At 35.0% G+C, this 23,152-nt stretch overlaps 1 protein-coding gene across 11 annotated transcripts in view; it reads right to left on the bottom strand.

Moving 5' to 3' along the window:
- LOC136038539 (extended synaptotagmin-2-like) overlaps positions 1–23,152 on the bottom strand; it is a 210,858-nt gene that overhangs the window by 75,896 nt on the left and 111,810 nt on the right. For 10 of the 11 annotated variants that reach the window (XM_065721656.1, XM_065721652.1, XM_065721659.1 and 7 more), the window contains 3 exons: positions 18,756–18,804; positions 15,431–15,520; positions 5,518–5,595 (listed from right to left, as the gene is read on the bottom strand). In XM_065721656.1, coding sequence (XP_065577728.1) covers positions 5,518–5,595; positions 15,431–15,520; positions 18,756–18,804 — 217 coding nt within the window. Of the gene's footprint in view, positions 1–5,517; positions 5,596–15,430; positions 15,521–18,755; positions 18,805–20,991; positions 21,087–23,152 lie in introns of all 11 variants that reach the window. The other variant, XM_065721649.1, reaches the window with a different exon arrangement.

Genomic DNA, 23,152 nt, shown 5'->3' with positions numbered 1-23,152 from the left:
TGTCAAATCATTTCCTCTCATTTTCAGTTTACTAGCCTGTTTCTCAATTGAAGCTGTTTTCTTTGAGTTACTTTTTTTGAGTGTTTGTGTGTTTTTTACTCCTAAATTCAAATTCAGCCGATTTGGGTCTGTGGCAGACAAATATTTCAAATGAAAAATTTATAAACCATAAACGTATTGATATGAATTACAGAGCACTGCTAAAGATAAGATTCCATTAGAAAATGAAATAATATTTGGAGAATGGATAAAAGAAACACATATGTTAGTGAATAAGGAAGAATAAGTGAATAAGAAGAATAAGTGAACAAGTTAGGAGTGAATTAAATGACTTTATATGATCAGCCAGTCCATAAAAAGATGAGAAAAAACACACTTTTTCGATTTGTCTTTCGATTTTGCAAGAAAGAACGTTTTTCTTGTTGTTTATGCATAGTCTTTGTGTTTTTTCATTTTTTCATTTCAGTTAATACTTGTAAGCTTCTTTCTTTTCCGCTGATAAAACACATCCTTCCGGATGTGTTCAACACAGCTACACACGCTCATCCACCATCCAATCTATTCAAAGTCTCCGGATTAGACTTTTATTATTATTTGTGTGAATCATTAGTTTATTTTTTACTGTCCAAATTCACTGTTTTAATGCAAGTTTGGCCCGTTTTCAATCCTTCCATTTCATTTCATTTCAATCAGAGATGGAAAGTCGATCAGTGTTGTCAATTCATGCAAAATTAGGAGGGGAAGGGGGGTGACAATTTATTTTTCAATATCCATAGGGGGTAGAATGTGCCGAGTTTTCTATTTTTTACTGAAACTATCCAAAAAGGGCATTTTTAAATAAATATCCCAAAAGTAGGTAAATTTGAAAGTATACGGGGGCATGTGTGGTCTAAGAATAATTTCACATGAAATAAGCACGTTTCAAAAAACACTGAAATAGGAACAGGAAACAGATTTGCTAGAAAATTCATTAGTAATATTTTGAATGAAAAAATTTAGGTTGAATAGCTTCAAACTTTTTCACCAAACATTTTCAAAGCGGATTGCTACCTTAAATGCAGAGCCCCAAAATTATATACAACATATAAAACAATTGTCAAAGACAGCTAATTTGTCCAAATTAATGCTACTACTAACAAACACCGCATAACCAAGCCGCCTAAGGCCAACACAGCTACGCACGCTCCTCCGCCATCCAATCTATTCAAAGTCTCTCTCCTTACACCCTCATAGGAACCTCCCATTTCCTTTAAATCTTTCTTTATGATATCGTCCCACCCCTGACGAGGACGACCTGCTTTCCGTTTAGTCCTGGACGTTGGCCGAAAAGGACAATCTTCGGAAATCTGTCATCCTTCGTCCGCAGAACGTGCCCTTGCCATGTCAACCTTTCTTTCATTATAGCCCTAGAAAGCTGGACTGAATCACATTTTTCAAACAGTCAACTGTTTGAAATATGGTCAGTCAGCCAGGTACCCAGAACAATCTGTAGGTAGTTTCTCTAGAAATTATCTAGTAAATCTCCATCCGCTTTTCGGAGGGCCTATGCTTCAGAGCCGTATTTGATCACTATCATCAAAGTAACATTAAATATTCTAATCTCGGTTTGCAGACTTATCTTCCTATTCTCCTAAAAAAAAAATTTACTGTGAAAAGGCACCCTGAGTCTTGGCTATCCTACTTTTAACATCTTCAATGCTCCCACCGTATTTTCTAAAAATAATGCCAATGTAAGTGAAGCTGCCCACCTGATCAATCTTTTTTTTACCTATTGTCACCTTTTCATCTTCACTTATTCCTATTCTTAGCGACTTAGTCTTCTTAATATTAAGTTTCAGCCCTATTCTAGAAACCTGAACTCACAAATTCTTTAAAAGTTTATTCATTTTGCTCAAACTTTCATCTAGGATACTTAAACCATCTTTTCGTTACCTAATGTCACCTGTTCATCTTCACTTATTCCTAGCCTCAGTGACTTAGTCTACTTAACATTAATTTTCAAGCCTATTTTAGCACCCTGAACTCGCAAAACCTCTAAAAATTCATTCATTTTGCTCATACTTTCATCTAATATGCTTAAATCATCAGCATAATCTAAGTCCAGGAGAGTTTTTCCTCCCCATTTGATTCCGTGGTCTCCCATTGCCTTTTCTGTGTTTTTTAAGACGAAGTCCGTCAAAATGATCCAATCAAAGGGGGATAGAACACAACCCTGCTCAACTCTTGATTTAATACAAAGCCAGCTACTAAACCTCATTTCCTACCTTAACCGCAGCAGTGTTATTCTCATGCATAGCACTAATCACTTTTTTGTATTTGTCTGATATGTCATTCAAGGATAAAACTTTTGCTAAAGCTCATCATCTATCAATAGAATCAAAAGCTTGCTAATCTATAAAACTGAGAACCAAAGGTGTTTGATAACTCAGGAGCTTCTCAATTGTTAACCTAATAGTGAAAATTTTGTCGACGAATCCTTTATCTTTTTTAAAACCGCGCTGTTCTTCCCCTAAACCGTTGTCTAAAATATCATATTACTAAATAATTTGTTACCTACAGAGACCAGACTAATGCCTCGATAATTACCACACTCACTCTTATCACCTTTCTTACACAGTGGTTTAATGAAGGTATTTCTTAATTAAACATAATCGATAGGTACTTCCTCTTTTTCAAAAACCATATTCATAATCTTCAGTAGCTTATTTCTAATCTAAGAGTCACCATATTTAAGAAACGCATTTCCCACACTATCAGCATCTGGAGCCTTATTATTTTTTAATCTTTTTAGTACTGTCGCTAAATATTCCTCACAAAACAAATCTGCCTTCACATCCAATGTATCACAAAATTTTTCATTTTCCTCTATACCTTTTCCTGCCACTGTATCTAGGTTTAACACATTCTCAAAATGCTCCACCCATCTCTCTGTAACTCTTTCCTTATTACTAATTGTGGCCCCATTCCTATCTTTAACTGGGACTAGTCCAGATTAACAACTTCCTCCCAATTTATTAATGTGCCAGTATAATATTTTACTATTATGCCATCTATCCGCATCTTCCAGATCCTCGGCAATTTTATCAATGGCCTCCACTTCACACCTCCTTAGCTCATATTTTAATGCTTTTTCACTAATATTCCTATCTGCAGTCTTAACTTTCTTCCCTAAGACACCATCAGCAGCTTCACAAATTATTTATGCCTTTTTTCACATTTACAGGCAATATCCGGTATACTTCAGCATACTTACAATCAAGTATACTTACTACTTGCAGAAGGACTAGGCGTTTTTGATACATTTAACATTCAGATGCGACTCCGTAAGCTCACCAAACTTACGGTTTTTGAGGTTGGAGTCACAACACTGAACTCCGCCCATGCCAAAGCATTGGTGAAACTAGGACTCGAACTCCGTCCCGAAGGACATAAGACTGCAAATGAAGCGTACCATTCACTCGGCTAGGGTGGCCAGGGATATCTATCGAGCATTAATGAATTACACTGAAGATTTTCTACGTTCTACCAAAAATTCTTGGGTAGTTTCTGGTAAATTCTGTGGTAAGTTCTACGAAAGTAATAAGCAAAACTGCCAGTTTTTTCGATAAAGTTAAAAAAGAACAAGGGGAAATTTTGATTCTTACGCCATAGGATATGATGTTACATAGATATTGCACATAGGTTTTATATAGGTATTACAAAGGTACAAAGGTATTACGCAACAGTAATTTGCCATAGGATAGAAATTTTCAATTGGAAAGCTTTAAAAGAGCATCTTCTAAAAATACACACGGTGATCTTTGAAATTTGCATTTTGCTCATTGCCCACGACATTTTAGCTTGGGTAACTGAAATGACGGTATGATTGAGCCTTGAAGGCTCTGTACAGGGTTTTCGAAAAAAAAGCAATGTTCAACTCCGCTACGGTCGGAGTGGCCGAGTGGATTGGTGCGCTGGATTCAGGATCCTTTGTCTGAGAGGACACGGGTTCGAATCCCAGTGTACACAATTCTTTAGTTGGGGACGAGGCTCAGTAGCGTGACTCTGTAAGCTTAGCCAGAGTCGACCCAGCTCTAAATGGGTACCTGGAGAAATCTGGGGAAGGTAAATAGGAAGGGTGCGCGAGAGCACCGGATGGTTGGCCCCCAGCCCCCCATTGCACTTGCTGGCTGAAGGGCCAAGAAACGGAGATCAGCACCGCCGGTAGGGACTATAAAGTCTAATACCGTATTCTTTACCCTTCTTTGCCTCTTTACCGCTACGATCATTCAGAAGACTTATGTTGCATAGCATACATTTACAGGTGAGATAGAAGGGTCTAACATCTCAAAATCCCGGAAAATGTAACATCAAAGGCTATTTAATTCTTATTCATACAAATTCGGCCTCATCTCTTTAAAAGACAAAATTATTTGTAAATTTTAAATTCATGTAAATAATAACCTCTCTGGAGAGAAAAAATCAAAAAAAAGTTTGGGATTTTGAGATATTTAATAAAAAGGGATATTTAAATAAGATATTTAAGTAACATAAAATAAAATAAAATCTTTAATAAAAAGGATATTGAAATAAAAAGGGAAAATAGTCTGACAAAAGTAAAGAGCAAATTTGAAATTAAAAACGAACAAATATTACGGTTTCGCCGCTACACAGCACATACTGTCCAATTAGTTCAAGTAACCAATATTTTTAGAATTTTGAGAACCAGCCCTTTACTGAAAATTGAACTTACTTGAGTTTTTGGAGAGCTTTCAATGTCGTGACCATTGAAATACTAGGATGGTCTTATAAATCACTCTTTTAATTTCTAGAGGCATCTATTGTATGGAGTTTTCTGCTCTTAATACAATATCCTGTTTTATTTACGTGTTTTCATTTTTTTTTTTACTTTTTCAAAATTCTACAAATACTGAGAATTATCGTGTAGGTTTATTTTAGCTAGTTTTCTAGACATATGAATCATGGGCTGCGAAGCAAAAATTTTTATTTGTGTTAAGTTTCAACTTCGCTCTTTAATTTCTTCTAAATAATTTGACTAATTTCTTCTTATTTTTAGTTGTTTTTTTTTTTTTTTAACATACAAAATAAATCTGACAAAAATATCTTTGTTTAGCTCTGGCAATGACACGAAAAAAGGCTAAAGAGTGTTTTCGTTAAAAAATGTTTTATGTTTTTTTATGTTTTATTTGTTTCCTTTGCGTTTTCTGTTTTAATTTCCCATGTGTTTTCCTATGTTTTGTTTTACTTCCTACTTCTCTCAAATTTTCTCATGAAATATCTGCAACTAGCTTTAACTATTTCTACATTAACCTGCCACGTTTTGAAAAGAATTGTAAATAATGAAAATAAAAAATACAAGCCAACGACAACGACAAATATCATTTCTGTCATATTGTGACCAAACATATTGCAACAAAAAAGGCTATATATCGCCCTTTTATCGCCTTATTTTATCAACAATTCTGGCTATAAATACCTAATTAATAATAAACCCTTTAATTAATCGTATATACTTACAGGCAACATCTTGCAGGCATCAATGAAAACACTGACTACTCCCGTACTCAGGCCAACACTTATCGTATCATGTGTGTGCTGAAAAGAATATATAATATATAAGAAATCAAATTGCAAAAAGACTAAAATAAAGAAAGTACACAAAAGTGTTTTTCTTTGCCAAAGTGCCTAGCAGGGATTGGTCTTTTCTCCACAAAGGTTGGCTTTAGTTTCATCTTCTCGAAATTGCGCTTTTTGCATGGGTGTCAAAACTAAGAACAGCGTCTCTGTTCAGTCTGAAAATGTCCAGGTAACATGTCAGAGACATTACTTTTTTTTGCTCTGATTTTTTTTTTTTTTTTTTTTTTTCAAGTAGTTGACAATCTTACCATGCATTCTGGCTTTGGTTCAGCTAAATTAAAATTGCAGTTTTATTGAGGGGGTCTCCAGTACGGTTTAGAAATTTCTCCAATCTTGTCCAAGAAACATTTCTACGGTGCTAATTCTTAAAATAATTTTTACGAATAGCCATATTAAATATATTATATTATTAATAGTTATAATTTATTTTTTAATGCTTTTGAGGCGTCAACAGGTGTTGACGCCTTGAGGTGTGAGGTGTGACAGGTGTTACCGACAGTAGAGTTGATTCTGAAGAGGAAGACGAGGTGTTTTTACACATGGTGGGCCAGTCGAAAACCAGAGATGAGGCATTCATTACACTGGACCTAAACGACCAAACTCCAGTCCAATTTAAACTGGACACTGGGACTCAGGAAAATATACTTTCTGCTAAGTACTTCGACACCATAAGGCCGCCACCAGAAAAACGAACTGCCCAAAAACTGACAAGCCTTTGTGGACCAAGAACCCCACTCAGAGGAACATGTCAGGTCATGGTTAGCAACCTCAAAGCTGCAGTTCTATGTAGTAGAAACAGATTCTGTTCCTATTCTAGGGTTCAGATCAAGTATTGATCTGAATCTAGTCAAACTGGCCCTGACTGTGAACAAACTCGAAGAGATAAATATTAACAATACTATTCAGCAATTCAAAGATGTATTTGAAGGCATCAGATGGTGAATGCCACTTCCACCTGGAAGAAGGCGCCATTCCGAAAGTTCATCCAGCCAGAAGCTTCCAGCTTCCCTTGGAGATAAAATAAAACAAGAGCTCATTCAAATAGAACAAGAAGGTATCATCGAAAAGGTCACCACATCCACAGAATGGGTAAATTCAATGGTAGCTGTTAAAGAGAAAGATGGTAGTCTGAGAATCTGCATTGGTCCCAATGACCTTTGCAAGGCAATCATGCGCCAATTCTATACCATATATACACTGGAAGACACAACAACGAAACTACATGAAGTCAAGTGCTTTTAGCAAGATGGACGCCAGATCAGGCACAGAAAATTCTAGACCCAAAAGCTTAATTTATGACGACCTTCAACACTATTCATGTCAGATATCGCTTCAAGAGAATGCTATTCGGGATAATATCAGCCCAAGGTGAATTCCAAAGGAAAATTGAAGAAATAATTAAGGATGTTGAAGATTTTGTGGTGTTTGTTGATGACCTATTAATCTACGGAGCAACAATTGAACGACGAACACCTCTTTGGCATCCTACGCAGTGTCAGGTTTAACAAGGAAAAATATAACTTCCCCAGTGTACCATACTTTGGACATATCATCACCAGTGGATTACAACCTGACCCCGAAAAGTTGAGAGCCATCAACGAAATGCCTTTCCGACCAACAAAGAGGAGCTACCTACTCTGCTTGGCATGCTAAACTTTTAGCCAAATACATACCAAATCTCTCCTCAAAGAACAAGGAACTTCGTGGCCTGCAAAAACAGAAGCAGTTCATCTGGCGAGAAAAACACGAAGAAGCCCTGAGGGAAATAAAAAAATTAACAGCATCTAGTCTATTTTTCTTTGATTCATCATGCATCTGCACTGATCTCACAGAATATACCACATCCCACCGTCTCGAAGCGTACCAGTCATCCAATGGTAATGTCATTGCTTATGCCCCTATATTCCTGAATCAGACTGAGCAGAAACACTCCATGGCAGAAAGGTGAATGCCACGACCGACCACAAGCCCATAAAAAACATAATCTCTAAGTACCTATCAGAAGCACCGGCAAGAATTCAACGAATGCTGCTACAGATCCAACCTTATGACAAGACACTCATCTCCCGACCTGGCACTAATCTTGCAGTTGCCGACGCTCTGTCTAGGCTGCATTTGCAAGATACTGATAAGAGATTACGTCGAAAGCTCAAAATCTTTATCTATCATCTTTTGAGATTCCTGCCAGTCAGTGGTGTAAACTTAGCAGAAATTACCAAAGAAACTTGTAAAAAAAAAAAAAAAAAAAAAAAAAAAAAAAAAAAAAAAAAAAAAAAAAAAAAAAAAAAAAAAAAAACTCGCCCGACCATCTAATAAATACTATCAAGATTGAATAGCCCAAAATCTGGAAGCTCTCCAACAATGATTTCTTGCCCTACTGGATAATACAATATGAACTGACAGCTGACTACGGCCTCATCCTCGAGGAAGAAAGAAAAGTCATACCTGAAAAGCTGATATCAGACATGCTGAGCCAGTTGCACGCTTCCTACTCGGGCATTGAAAAAACGAAACAGAAAGAAAAAAGGATCGTCTACTGGTCAGGCCTCAATGCAGACATTGAAGGGATGATCCAAAGATGTTCAGAAAATTGGAGACATGACGCCAAGATGTCAAAATTCGGAGACAGCAGCAAGAAGGAACTCCTCATATCCACAAAAATACCCTTGCAACCCTGAAGACACGTTGCCAGGGACATCTTCGCCTGGATGGTTCAAACTACCTGATCCTTGTTGATTACCATAGCGAGTTCTTTTAAGTGGACAAGCTGAAAGATATGAATACAAGCGAGGAAATCTCAAAGCTGAAAGCAAACTTTGCGAGACACGGCATACCATTCTTCCTTACGTGAGACAACACTAGTTAGTACACATCAACTTAATTCCAAAACCTCACAGAGGGGTGGGGAATCCAACATCAGACCTCAAGCACTTACTCCCCACAATCAAACGGCCTTGTAGAGAAAACAGTTCAGATGTGCCAGCAAATTATGAAAAGGTCTGGGGAGACAGGAGACGACCCTTATCTAAGACTTCCCGATCTCTCACAGTTGTTGATGAGCAACTATCTGTAATCCATCACCCGTGTATACCCAAGCAAATGGTCAAGAAGGTCATATCTACCTCTACATCCCTAGAGTTCCACCTAGCAGTAAAAGCGCAGCAGAAGATGTACCGTGACCAGCACGCAAAACTACTAAGACCACTCTGTTCCGGTGACACAGTAGGCTATAAAAAAAACATACGGATACAGCTGCCCCCAGATCCTACTGGGCCTTGCCCGACACGGGCACGGTTGTAAGAATAAATAGAATGCATGTCAGACCACCTCATAAGTCACCCTCAAGCCCCAAACTGAATCAAAGTACTGAACCCCTTGAGAATGAAGAACTTGCAAACATTCTGATTTACTATGCAAACGCCTGGTACTAAAGAAGTTACCTAATCCCTGGCCAACCGTAACGCTAGCAGGCAGAATTAGTGAAGCCATCCAGTCATCTGAATCTATGATAGTGCTATTCCAAGGCCTAGAAGTGTATATACCAACAGTGTTTTCATGAACAGGCGAAAACATGAGCCTAATGCCGTCTGTCCCTCAAGTTTTATTCTCTATAATGAAGTTGATTTGCTCTTCTATTTGCTTTTTTTGTTTTTTTACGTTTCTTCTTTTGTGCGTAGCGGTGAAAAGAGATGCTAGCCAAGCACCACTTCTTTAAAGCTGTTGGGCAAACACTGAAAGTAAAGATTGCCAACTAAAGTTTGGAAGAAAGATGATGTAGCAATTATGTGATTTCGCTTTGTTTGCATGGTTGCTTTTATTTATTTGCTCGTTTTGCTTTTACTTATGCGCTTTATTTTGTATGTGCCCGGGTTTAATAATCTCCGGGTATAATCTCAAAAACGTTACACCTTCCAAACGTGCCAAATTTTAATATTTTTTTTCAATAATTAAATAATCTATACTATTAATATAACTGATAATTCAAATCCCATTATTCTAATACGATTTATATTTCAAATTGTTATAATGTAATCAATAAATCAATAATTATTAAAACAAATTAAAAAATATACAAAAACAACATTATGCCCCAACAGAGAGTAGAGCTCGTAAGGCTTGGGCAGTACAAATGCATAGAAAAAAAAACAACGTCACGTCATACTAATAATTCCAAAAAGAGAAAAAAAGAACAAAAATAAAAACAAACAAAAAAAAAGCATACAAGGTAGGAGATAACAGAGGAGGCCACCCCAGCGCGAGAGCATCACAACAAAATACAAACTAAAATCTATTATTAATCAATCCAGGCAAAGAACTATTTCTGAAATATGTTTTTTCAAAGAAAATCGACTTGTGAAACTTGGGGACATTTCTACTAAGTTAAGTTTATTTGCAATATGAGGAATCTGGTATCTGATTGAGAATCTAGCTCTTTCTGGTTTGATTGGCGGAAGGAGATACTTCTTGGAGCGGATGCAGTGGGCAGGAGAACTGGGAGTCCCAATTATACCTAAATCATGGAAATAATTTGCTGATTGGATATCACAATACCACATTGCTGTATGCACGTCCTTCAATTGTTTAAGATTAAGTATATTGAGAAAAATATATAAAGTTTGTGTTTCTGACAGATTTTTAAGCCTCACAGGGCGATGAACAAAAGTACACAGAATTCTAATTGCCTTATTTTGAATTATCTGAAGAGGTTGTTGATGCACCACAAATGTATTGAGATAATCTATACGGCACTAATTAAGACATGATTCAATTAGAGAAAATTAAAATATAAAATATAAAATTTTAAGGATGGAAAAAGGAAACACCTGTTTCAATCTTTGAAGACAACCTAAGTGATGGGCAAGTTTCAATCTCAAATAATCAGAATGCTTACGGAAAGATAAAAGCCTATTACGGAAAGATTAATATCTCTTGGTTTTTATAATATTTCGTAAGGTCATTTTTAATTAAATTTTTGTGTAGAGCATTTCCTTAAATAGGGATTTAGGAGAGTATTCACTAAATGCTCTATACACAAATTTAATTAAAAATGACCTTATAAAATATTATAAAAAACCAATAGATTTTAACACAGAACCTGAAACAAATAGACCTATGAGATCAGCAGCGAAAAAAGATAGGCTGGCATTAAAAACGTGTTTTTAAATCATTCTCATTCATTCCAATGAATTTTTTCGTTTCATCACAACATATTTATCAGTTCTGGTTGAACTTCGCTGAGGTAGGGATGCTGGGACTGTTTTGAAAAACTTTTCATTTTAGTTTTATTGATTTTATCCTCTTGTAAGCTGTTTCTTCTTAGATATTTTTGTATTGCTGAGGACGGCTCTTGGGCATGGGGCCGAAATATTCATTCTAATTCGTTTCCCACTGTCTTGAGAAATTCCCTATTGTTTCTTCTTGTTTTTGGTTTTTGCTTAACATATTTTCAAATTTGTCAATAAAGTCTGCCATGCTAGATGAGGGAGGGCGATAAATTACCGAAATTAAATTTTATTCATTATTTGGTAAAAAAACAAAAAAAAAAACAATACAGCTTTCAAAAACCACTTCAGTATTCAGATATAGAAATTCGTCTTTCAGTCGCGCCGGAATATAGTTTTTAACAAGTATTGCTAAACCACCTTGCTTTTCTTTTTATTTCTGCTTACATGAAAGAATAGGAAATCGCTAATATTAATTTTATTTGCCGAGTTTTCATCTAAAAATGTTTCACAAACCCCAAGAATACCGTACCCGATGCAAATAAAAAATTTTCAGTTGGCACCTTGCCCACTCCTCGAACCACGACAGTTCCAAAAAGATATTCTCCTCATATTTTGGTATAATGATAAACATAGTTTAAATAATATTTTTAATAACTCAAAGTTGCAGCCTTCTCCAGGGAGTCTTTAAACTAATACATTTGTACTTGTACTAATACATTTGTACTAACACATTTGTACTACACATACATTTGTACTAATACATTTAATACATTTGCACTTTAAACTAATACACTTGTACTTGTACTAATACATTTGTACTAACACATTTGTACTACACATACATTTGTACTAATACATTTGTACATTTAATACATTTGCACTTTAAACTAATACACTTGTACTTGTACTAATACATTTGTACTAACACATTTGTACTACACATACATTTGTACTAATACATTTGTACATTTAATACATTTGCACTTTAAACTAATACATTTGTACTAACACATTTGTACTACACATACATTTGTACTAATACATTTGTACATTTAATACATTTGCACTTTAAACTAATACATTTGTACTTGATTCAGCCTCTGAACTCGATTCGGCTAAAGAATTTCTCCAATCTTGTCAAAGAAATATATCAAATATGCAAATGTTCAAATTATTTGTGTTTGGTTAAAATAGAAACCAACTTATATTTTACCCAATTTGCTATTTTTATGTTCTCCCTCACCAATAGCCTTGGAATACTGTAGACACCGACTAGAACTACTATGAGCAATCTAAACGCGTCTTTTCTTCTATTATGGGGATGTATTATGGGAATATATGGGGCAAGTATTATGGGAGTGAAACTTGATGATATGCAACTTTGGGGATCGCTTACCATGACCAAGAATAATGGCACAGGATTTTAACCCACTCGGGGAGAGATGATCTTCTTACAATCCACCCATAAGAAATATTTTCAATCTCGTGGTCCTAATACTACTACTAACAACTCACCGCGGCACCAAGCCGCCTGAGGCCAACATAGCTAGACACGCTCCTTTTTCATCCCAATCTATTCAAAGCCTCCCTCTTTAAACCCATGAAGTTCCCATTTCCTTCAAATCTTTCTTTATAACATTCTCCCACCCGAACATTGGACGACCTGCTTTCCGTTTAGCCCTAGACGGTTCGCCAAAAAGGACAATCTTTGGCAATCTATCACCTTTGATCCGCAGAGCGTGCCCTAGCCATCTCAACCTTTCTCTCATTACAGCCTTAGAAAGCAGGATTGAACCATACATTTCGTATAGCCTACTGTTTGCAATATGGTCAGTCAGCCGGGTATTCAGAACAATCCGTAGGCAACTTCTCTGGAAGACATCTAGCAAATCTTCATCTGCTTATCAGAGCACACAAGCATCAGAGCCATACTTGACATCTGTCATTACTGTAGCTTCCAATATTCTAATCTCCGTTTCAATGCTTGCAATATAGTCTATACGTTCTTGACCTATTTTTGTGTTACAATTATATTGCTTCTGATTTGTTTTGTGCTTAGTTATCCTAAAAACTGAAGCTTCTAAATATCTTCACAACAAAACGAAGGTGAATTGAACCAAAATATGGATCACGAATTGATGAGATAGAATAAAATGAATTGAGCCCCACAGGTGCAACTTACTCAGTTTAAAAGAGTTGACTACAAATGTAAGTTAAGCCAATTTTTTTTTACTTTACCACAACAGCATGGCTTCTTTTCTTCTGCTGCTAGCACGGCAGTGGAATATCATAAGGAGCTGTTTCGAGGGTAAACTATTCCATTTTATAAAGGATTGAAAAAGTTACAAATGTATGCTTGCTTTTAACAGGGTGGGAAAAAGGGAGCTTAATTAGGAGAACTTTTTTCACAGTCCAAATTGTTATAACGGTGGGATTCAAACTACAGTTGGCTAATGACCATTTTGAATCTTGAGTGTTTGTAAATCTTTTCTATTTTCTTTGGATTACTATATAAATTCCAAAATGGGTGAACATAAAATAACCATTTTATTACCAAAGTTTACCACCATCATGTAAAATCAATATTACTCCTCTGCATTTTCACCTTAACGATTGAGGTATTTGTCATACCTGTTTCCATGTTTTGTACCTTTTTTATGTAAAATGCCACCCTCAGTGATTTTAAGTGAATTTTGACGGTTTTAAACGGTTCTGAGGTCAAAAATAATCCATAACCGGTGCTATAATATGGCCCTGGTTTTGGGGCCACAACATTTACTGGGGAATAGCACTTACTGCAGATTCTCATTGTGAAACTTCCTGCAACGTCTATGGAGAGCTATTTGAAACAGAAGTAGAGGTCTCCTGGCTTCTGAAATTGTTCAGATCCATGATAGTGCCCGTTCTCAGACAGCACCGGTAACAGTGTTGCCAGCGCTTTGAAATAAAGTATACTAGTTTACCGACTAAAATTGTACCGCGTGAAATTAATTTGTACCATCTGAACAGGAGGTTAAAAAGTTACATAACAAGAAGGAAATTTTCAATAGAATACAAATTGAACAGACATCCGAGTCAGAAAGGAGCAAACAAAACCAAGACGTACCGAAAAATTTGTATCGTGCAAAAAAGTTTGTGATTGTGCCTTATCATACAAAAACCTTTAAATTGTACCAAATACGGTACAATTGTACCATTCTAGCAATGCTGATGGGCAATCCAACTGCTCCCTGAATAATTTAAATAGAACATTCTCATACATCCACCATATAATCTCAACTTAACACCGATTGGCTTCAATCTTTTCCTTGGAATAGATGAAGAAGCTTGAGAGGCAGTACTGATAAACTGGCGAGGAGCTCAAAGCATGGTAAAAATTTACTCTAAATCACTGACATATATTTTGAAGTTATATCCTGAAGTTTATAGGGCAGATTCCTATTTTATCCATTGCTGCCATGTTGGACTGCGAAGACAAATCAGCAAACATAATTAAGTAAATTCAACAGTTCTTTTTTCTGTAAAAATTAAAACATTAAAAACCTGTTGATATTCAATGACAACTTCAACTTCAAAGAGAAGCTGAACGTCATCATGCTGTTTAGTTTTTAGCCCTATGTTTAGGGCTAAATATTAGGGTTGGTATGTTAGGGGTATACATATTTATTAATGTGTTTTTAATAATTTTGGACACATGTTTCTTTTTCCTTTTTAATTTGGTTTAATTTAATTTGGTTTAATTTTTAATTTGGTTTAATTATGTAATAATGAAAACTGGCAATGTGTTCTCTCTCCGCCCTATTATAAAATAATTGTTCAATGGGGTTGATTGACTTGGCAGCTGAAACAAACGATAAATGCGACGTTTTAATTCGATTACTCATACATGACATTGTTTATTACGTCGATTTATCTTTATCATTGGTCCATTTTTCATTGCTTTCTTTTGACTTAATTTAAAGCCTTTTGCGAATTTAAATTTGAAATTTTGAGCCAATTTTCCTGGCTGAAGAATTAACCTTTGTTGAATTATAATCAGATCCAGTAGCTGGGAATGTAAGGTTGTGGCAGAGAGCTAGTGCCCTCTAGCTTCTCCCTCCCCACCCAAATAAAAACTGAAATTTTAGCGGATTACTGGGTTCTTCCTATCGAAATTACCAAATAAAAACTGTCTTTTTATTATTGACACGCCCCCCGCCACCAAGCCTACGCACCTACCAGTAAAACAGCTTCTTCGCAACCTTTCTGCATTCTTTAATTTATGAAACATTTGGTTTGGAAGCTGAATCATTCACGATTCATTTATTTCTTTATTGAAACCACAACGAAGAAAGGTTTCACGTTCATGCACAAATAAAAATTGTCAATTTTCTTCATTATTCTTTCAAACAATTTTGTAGTTGAATTATACATACATTAAAAAAATGACTGTATGACTAATAAATGACTATTAATATGACTGATAATGATTTGTTTTCTGAAAGAGGAAAAAAAAAAGAAAGACAAACTACGTTAAAGAAGAAGGGAATTCAAGAGAACTAATTTTGAGCAAAGCAATAAATACTCACATCCTTGAGGCGAAGAGGATCCTTTGAAAGGGCAAACCAGGTGAGCTCTAAATGAATAGCCCCTTTCTGAACGTCTTCAAGCTTTGCCCACTGAAAAAAAGTATGTTATTCATAGCTGGTATAACATAGGAAGGGCTAGAGAGGCTAAAGTACTGAGAAATTGAGAAGAACAAAGTGGGGAAACAATCTGTTGTAAAAAAAACGAGAAACAAGAAACAATCTGTTGTAAAAAAAAAAAACGAGAAACGAGAAACAATCTGTTGTAAAAAAAATCGAGAAACGGGAAACGATCTGTTGTAAAAAACGAGAAACGAGAAACAATCTGTAGTAAAAAAAAGGGGGAAACTGGGAACAACATATTGTAAAAAAAAACGAGAAACGATCTGCTAAAAAAAGGGAAACGAGAAACAATCTGTTGTAAAAAAAAGGGGGGAAACTGGGAACGACATACTGTAAAAAAAACGAGAAACGATCTGTTTAAAAAAAAGAGAAAAAAAAAAGAAAAAAGAGAAGCGATCTGTTGTAAAGATTCTTGCCGCAACGCACCAGACGGACTGCAGTATACGCCATACCAAGACACAACAGAGTGAAAGGGGGCGGCATCTAGCATTCTCGAAAAAATCCATAAACACCATCTAGCACAGTTAGTTTGATGTTCAACCATCCAGACCAATTATTTTGGTATGCTACAATTTTTTTTTTTTAGTAAACCTACTATAAAGTTTTGGAAATACCCCCAAAAATATTTTGCCTTTAGACTTTATTTGTTTATTCTTTTTTAGTTCATTAAAACTTAATGATTGTCTTTTTTATTGTTTTATAAAGTAGAGTTGCGAGAAAGAGTCAAACTTTAGCGTGAAGAGGGGGGCGTTATGGGCGTTGATCAAAAACAAATTGATATGACAGATGTATTCAGGTGTTAAGGCATTTGAAATGAACTAACACTATTTATAACGCATATCGATGAAAGAAAACTCGATCATTTTTAAATTACAAGAAAGCAGTAGAAAAAACTAGGTATAAATTTTGTTTGGCAAAATACTAAAATGAAAAAGTATTAATACAACATCAAACTGAGTTTGAAAACCGGTTTGCAGATTTCAAAAAGTAATATACCAAGTGGTTTGCGAATCAAAGTGATAGATTTGCAAAGTGACACCAGACTTAAAATAACTTTTAAGAAAAAAACAAATTTGGTGGATTTCTATGAAAGTTCTTCCTCTGAAAACTACAAGGAGCTAAAAAGGTTCGCTCAGCAAATAATTACTATCGGTAGTACATATTTAAAAGTACTTTTTAAGTACTTTTTAAATTCAAGTAGTACTTTTTAAATTCAGAATTATCGAAAAACAAACACTGTCCTCAGTTATCTGATACACATTTAGACGCAATACTACGGGTCGCTACTATAAAATGCAAGCTAATGTAAAAAAAAATTGCAAGTCAAATGTAACAACATAAATCTCAATGATGTGCTCAATGAAGTGCTTTATCTTTGAACTTAAATCTGTGTTTATAAATATTATAGATATGCTCTATTCAGTATAGTATACCTACAATACTACATTACAGTGTAATGACATGCGACCTAAGTGCGGCCCGCTTAATATCCCCACGTAAATATTTGGCCGTTTCACAACCAAAAGTTGCCAACCCATGGTTTATAACACAGATCAATTACATAGTTAATAATATCTACAGTAATAATAAAAACACACTGCCGTATTTCAAATGCTACATCAGTTGACACAGCCAAAATTCCTAAACCAAAGATAGCTTCATGACTCGGCTTAACCATGGTTCCCGGCGGCCCTGAGGATAAATACAATTTTTGTTCTATTTCGACGCAAAAATTTAGTCACGTTAACGTGTGGTCCATCGTTTCCTGGAAAAACCGTGCTTTTTTTTGTAAATTCACTTTCATGAATATCACATAGTAATTTGAGCGATTCATGTAATCAAAATTTAATTATTAACTTTGAAACATATTCATTATCTGGTGAGATGACAATTAATTACTAATAACAATGTATTATTAACTTTGATTTGAGGGCTTTATTACTAACTTTTAGTTTATTTCATTTTGAAATTTTCCTTAAGGCAAGTCTGAACCATGGCTGAGTTCAAGCATGGCTCCCAACAACCATGGGGCATGTGAGTGTTTTGGTTTTTACAGAATGTAATTATATGTGTTTGATATATTATTATTAGATTTTAATGCACTATTAACATTCCTTAAATGCTTTCGGAATAACCATGCACCAAAAGAGTTGTAATGCGTTAATATTCATGATGTCAAGAGGACTGGTGTAATAGCCCGACTAGACATCAAATATAGATACTAAAAATCCCCGCATGATTACGATTCCAAAACGGTGTAGGAGGAGGAAGAGATCTCAGAGAATCGTTTCTCGTATCGGTATCTTTCGATACCGGTATCTCGTATCGTATCTCAGAGACTCGTATCGGTAGAATAATATTAAACAAAAACTAAAAATTAGCGATGTGTTTCAGTTTTTTGGAGGACATAAGGGGTAGGAGGGGCCTCCCTCAGGCCCATTCATGGCGAGGATATGGGTAAAGTTCCTCTAGAGCATTTGATGGCACATAGGGTCTCGATAATTATCGACGTGTCGGTTGCCCGGTATTTTTTAAGTACGGATAGCTAGCTTGTTGCTTAGGGATCCCTTGAATCCCTTGCACATCGTTGCTCAGGCACATCCCTTGTGGCAGGTGGGATAGGAGCTAAGACCCCGCATTGCCAAGCAGAGATCCAAGGCACTGCCACAGGATAGATTGTACCTATCTAGTAAATCTTGGAGCTAATATTGTTCGATCAACTATTGATGCTCTCAGCCAGCCAGAACGGGTTCTAAGTGATTACGGAAGGGGGCGTAATGGGAAGTAGGGATTAGGGTTCTTTTACAAATAGGTTCTAATATTTCTAGAATTACTTTGAAAGATTCTTTAGATCAGACTTAGGAAAAGGATGCTTTAGCCGTTAATCTCTCTTGAATTACAGGAGCATGCTTAAAAAAGCACTGCAGTACATTTTCAGTGTAACTTAGAAAAGTTTATTATACATAGAACTTGGAAATACCACCCAAGTCTTAATACTAAGCCGTAGATCCATACCTTATAGTTTCATCAGCCTAGGACAGCTGAAAAAAATTACTTACTATCCTATCCGCTTGTTTTACCATTTTTATTGTCAACTGAACAGGCAAGTGAGGATTTTCCAGATCTCTAGTTATTTTACTAGACTTACCAATTATCAATTATCACTTACCAATTACCAATTATCTAGTTATTTTACTTTACTTACCAATTCTTTCTTTCCAGCTTTCACTAAACTGTGTATATCCACTGTGGCTCTAAAGAAGAAGAAAAAAAATTTCAGAAACAAAACTTTCTAAATACTTATAACAATAAAAAAAAACACTTATAAATCTAAAAAAAAAAAAAAAAACTGCGAAGAACCGAAACTTCCAAAATTGTTATAAAACTGAAACAACACTGCGAACATAAGAATCCTTTTTACTTTTTCGCTTTTGAATAATTTTAATTTCCGTATCCATAAAAAAGATGAGTTGCAGTATATAGTAGCAAAGACAAATTGTAGAAATGGGATTAAAGTGAAGCCTATTTCAGAGAAACATATTCTTACTAAGATTTTCACCCCCAATCCATTATTAAATGCTAATTCCTTCAATTTCTTTCAACTTACTTAGTTTGCATTAATTCGGACTACGTACCAGATTCGAAAAGTCCGGCTGAGTCGATTACTGACTGCCAATTCCTTCAATTTACTAATTTGGCATTTCTTCAGGTCTATGATACAAGGTGTCTCGCATATAATGGTAGATTACTGTGGATTACTGTGGATTACTGTAGTGGATTACTGTGGATTATTGTAGGATTACTGTGGGAAAAGCGAGGATCGAATTTTGAGATTTTGATATTGCCTAGCAGATTTTATACACTAGAATTCAATATACGTTACTCAAGATGGGAAAAACCAAAGGTGTTACACATTAATAAAATCGATTGAAACGAGTGAATTAAAGACAGAAAATAGTCACTAAAATGACATGTTTTCTAAGGACCAACTTAAAAAGACCAAAGAAGGTTTAGGGGAGAATTAGTGAGATAAAGATCTAAAAAAAAATAGTCTTCAGTTGAAAATAATTTGATCCTTCCCGACTACTAATTCGTGTTTCATAAAAGTTTCTTAAGGATAAGGAACTTATAAATATAGTAACAGTAAAATAAGGAATGGTAAATAAAGGAAAAGGACCGGTAAAATATATATATTGTTTGCAAAGGAAAATCATTTAATGGTCATTTTCGCCTGTTAATCCCTATTCCCAAAAAATTTCTTTATAGTACATAAGACATAAAAATAAAAACATTGTTTGCCTCCTCGACACATGTCATGCCTGTTTTTACCTTAAACAAAGATTTTTCAAGATTTTTCGTTCGGTTGTTTCAAAATTCCTAAGCCGCTAAAGCAGTACCAAATTTTGTCAGTGTTGCCCCATTGAATCATAAGACAAATAATAAAAAATAATGCATTAAATTTGGAAATATTTTTCATCTGTAAAAAATTAACACATTAACAGTCTATTGACTTCCAAAGAACAACTATAGCTCAAATGGATCCTACACCTTCTTAAGCTGTTATGCGAACATGTTGAAACACAACAGTATCTTTTCAGGAAAAGCTACTTTTCCTTAAACTATTAGGGTTTTAGTTTATTTTTGGCTGGTTTTTCAACTAAGTTTTTTTTTTTTTTTGGTACTCACTGCAACCAAAAGTGCAAAAATACACAACGAAGTATTCTCCATTAAAAAATATCTTCCCAGTTTTCAATGATTTTGTAAGACAAGTTCCCACTTAACCAATTCAAATAGGCCAAAATCACATTTTCAGCAGCGTTGCCAATTAAACAGTGGAAATGAATAAGCGAAACTAAAATTAAATTTCACAACGTTCTTCTTCCACAAAAATTCGAACAATTAAATTCTGTTGAACCCCAAATACAAATATACCTTTTCAGGAAAAGCTACATTTTCTTAAGCAGTTGGGCTTTTACTGATTTGTGGCAGATTTTTCACCCAGGATTTTTTTTTTTTTTTTTTTTTTTTTTTTTGCAGTCACTACTACCAAAATTGCGGAAATAAACGACAAAATATTTCCCGGAATTTAATCTTAAATAATTTTAATATATATATATATATATATATATATTATATATGTATATATATATATATATATATATATATATATATATATATATATATATATATATATATATATATATATATATATATATATATATATATATATATATATATATATATGTATATATAGATGGTTGTGAAGGTTTCCACTTAATCAATTCAAATGTTTCATTTTCACTGTACTTGGTGCTTCAAGAGTAGACACATTTAAGAGCCAACCAAACCCTTTGAGGGTAAAAACCTTAAGTAAAGTAAATCTATCTGCTTTGTGAACAGCTTCGACAATAAAATAAGAAGAGAACCTAGAATGAGCTAACCTTCCCAGTTTTTCATCTTTTCTTCCCTTGTCCCAGTCCATGATAGTAACAATAATATTGAAAGCAGGGTGAGAGCACAGAGAGGGCATGCAAGTCTGAAATGGGCAGGGGCGGAGTTACAACTAAAAGCATACAAAAAAGCAAAGACAAGGAATTAGTAGAAATGGTTATATTAGTGCAAAGAGGCAGAAATATCCGACAAGTGAAAAGTAACATCTTTAAAAAAACAGTTTTGGTCTCAATTTGAATCAATAACCCAAAAAACATGGTGAACTGTAAAAACAAAAATGGCATAGCCCCGATATTGGAAAATGCACATGTAGGAACAAAATACATAATGCACGTTTTCACATTTTAATGTTTTTAGTGTTTTCACAAAAGCTGTATTTAAAGTATGAGGTTGTTGGTTACAAGCCTAAGGATATTGTTATAAGTTTCTAAAATCCCACTAATAGAGATGTATTCAATGTGTAGGTGCCACTGGATGGGACGGAGATTTTTCAGTGTGTAGAGCTATAATCCTTATTTTCAATAGGGAGAGGCTCAGAAGCCATAATCAATTTTTTTTGTCCTTACTAATCCGCTAGATCCTTTTCTTTTTTATGCCAGTGGCCAACAGGCTCTTGGACTATCATTTTAATAATAGTATAATGTTCATAGAATTATTCAATTATTAATGACTGAATGAATGGTTTGTTTTAAAATGACTGCTCACAAGCTCAAATGACCAAATTTACTTTCAAGTCATACAAATATAATAATTAAAATAACATGGTCGATAGCTATATGAAACACGGTCACACCGTGCACAACTCAAGAAACGCGAACGAAGGGGATTGAGAGGCTCACCCCCCCCCCCCTTTTTTTTCAAATATCTAGGCAGTTCTTATAAAAATCATAATCAAACAAAATTTGTTCCACTTCTCAGTCTAATGATCAGGCAAAATAATTAATCTTTAAAATTTGTTTTCTGCATATATATATATATATATATATATATATATATATATATATATATATATATATATATATATAATATATATATATATATATATATATATATATATATATATATATATATATATATATATATATATATATATATATATATATATATATAGTCAGAGTCAGCACTGTGGAGCTCTGGTGCTTTTTCCAGATTTTTTCCCAGCCACTGCTTATGGAATGTTTGATTGCAAGAAACTTAAGAATGGGCTCATTCGATTTGAAATTAAAATTTCTAGAACCCCTATAGTAGTAAAACTGATTGGAAGCCAGCCCAGCCCCTTCTTGTGCCCTTTTGTGCTTCCCCTTCCCAAGTCTCCAAAGGCAATCTAATCGAAACTTTAAGACACCTGTACTGCTCAAAATACTAAAAAGGTCCATTAAACTCGCCTTTGATATGGCATTACCACTATAGTCCCTGTGGAAGAGGGCTATAGATAATGTAAATGAACAATCGTTTCACATGGGATTTTTAAAGGGAAAAGGGGGAGATGTTCGATGTTGGGTGTACGATTAGTTCGAAACTTCCGCAAATCATTCTCTGGATCAAAAGGGTCAAACATCTTTATTGGATGGGAAAACAAGTGTAGAAGACCTGGAAATGGAAGACAAAATCATTTGTTTGTCATCTGTTTTAAGCTTAAGAGTCCTAAGTCATTGGGCCGAGGGAAATCCAAAGTACAAAAAAAATGTTCCTAGGCTAAGCCATAAGGGGATTCAAAAAAGGGCGTTCCAATCAGGTTCAAACGTGCATCATTGCATCATCTGATGCTATGTGTCAACTAGGAGTATTTAATCCAAACATTTCTTATTTAAATATTTATATAAACGACATTTAAAAAGGTAAGAAGATCATGTGATGCCAACGATCCACAGGTCTCTCCAAACTTTCGAACATCACTATTATCCAAAATACCCTTAGTGATCCAATCTGCTAGGAAATTCTCGTTTAATTACTCCAAAAACTAGAGTAGAATGGATAGGGCAGACTCAGTACTCAAGTCCCAACCTACTCCTTTGTTCTGAATGGCGTCACGTGGCTATGCTTACCGGGCACACATGCAGTATTGAAATATCCGCTAGTGCTGCAGATATTTATATCACTACAAGCCAAGCTCCGTGGGCCAAGTAACCTTCTTATGCTTGTAATATTTTC

This window comes from Artemia franciscana, chromosome 18 (genome assembly GCF_032884065.1).
Source record: "Artemia franciscana chromosome 18, ASM3288406v1, whole genome shotgun sequence".
In the NCBI taxonomy this organism is placed as follows: Eukaryota; Metazoa; Arthropoda; class Branchiopoda; order Anostraca; family Artemiidae; genus Artemia; species Artemia franciscana.
This window is presented reverse-complemented; position numbering and strand designations above follow the sequence as displayed.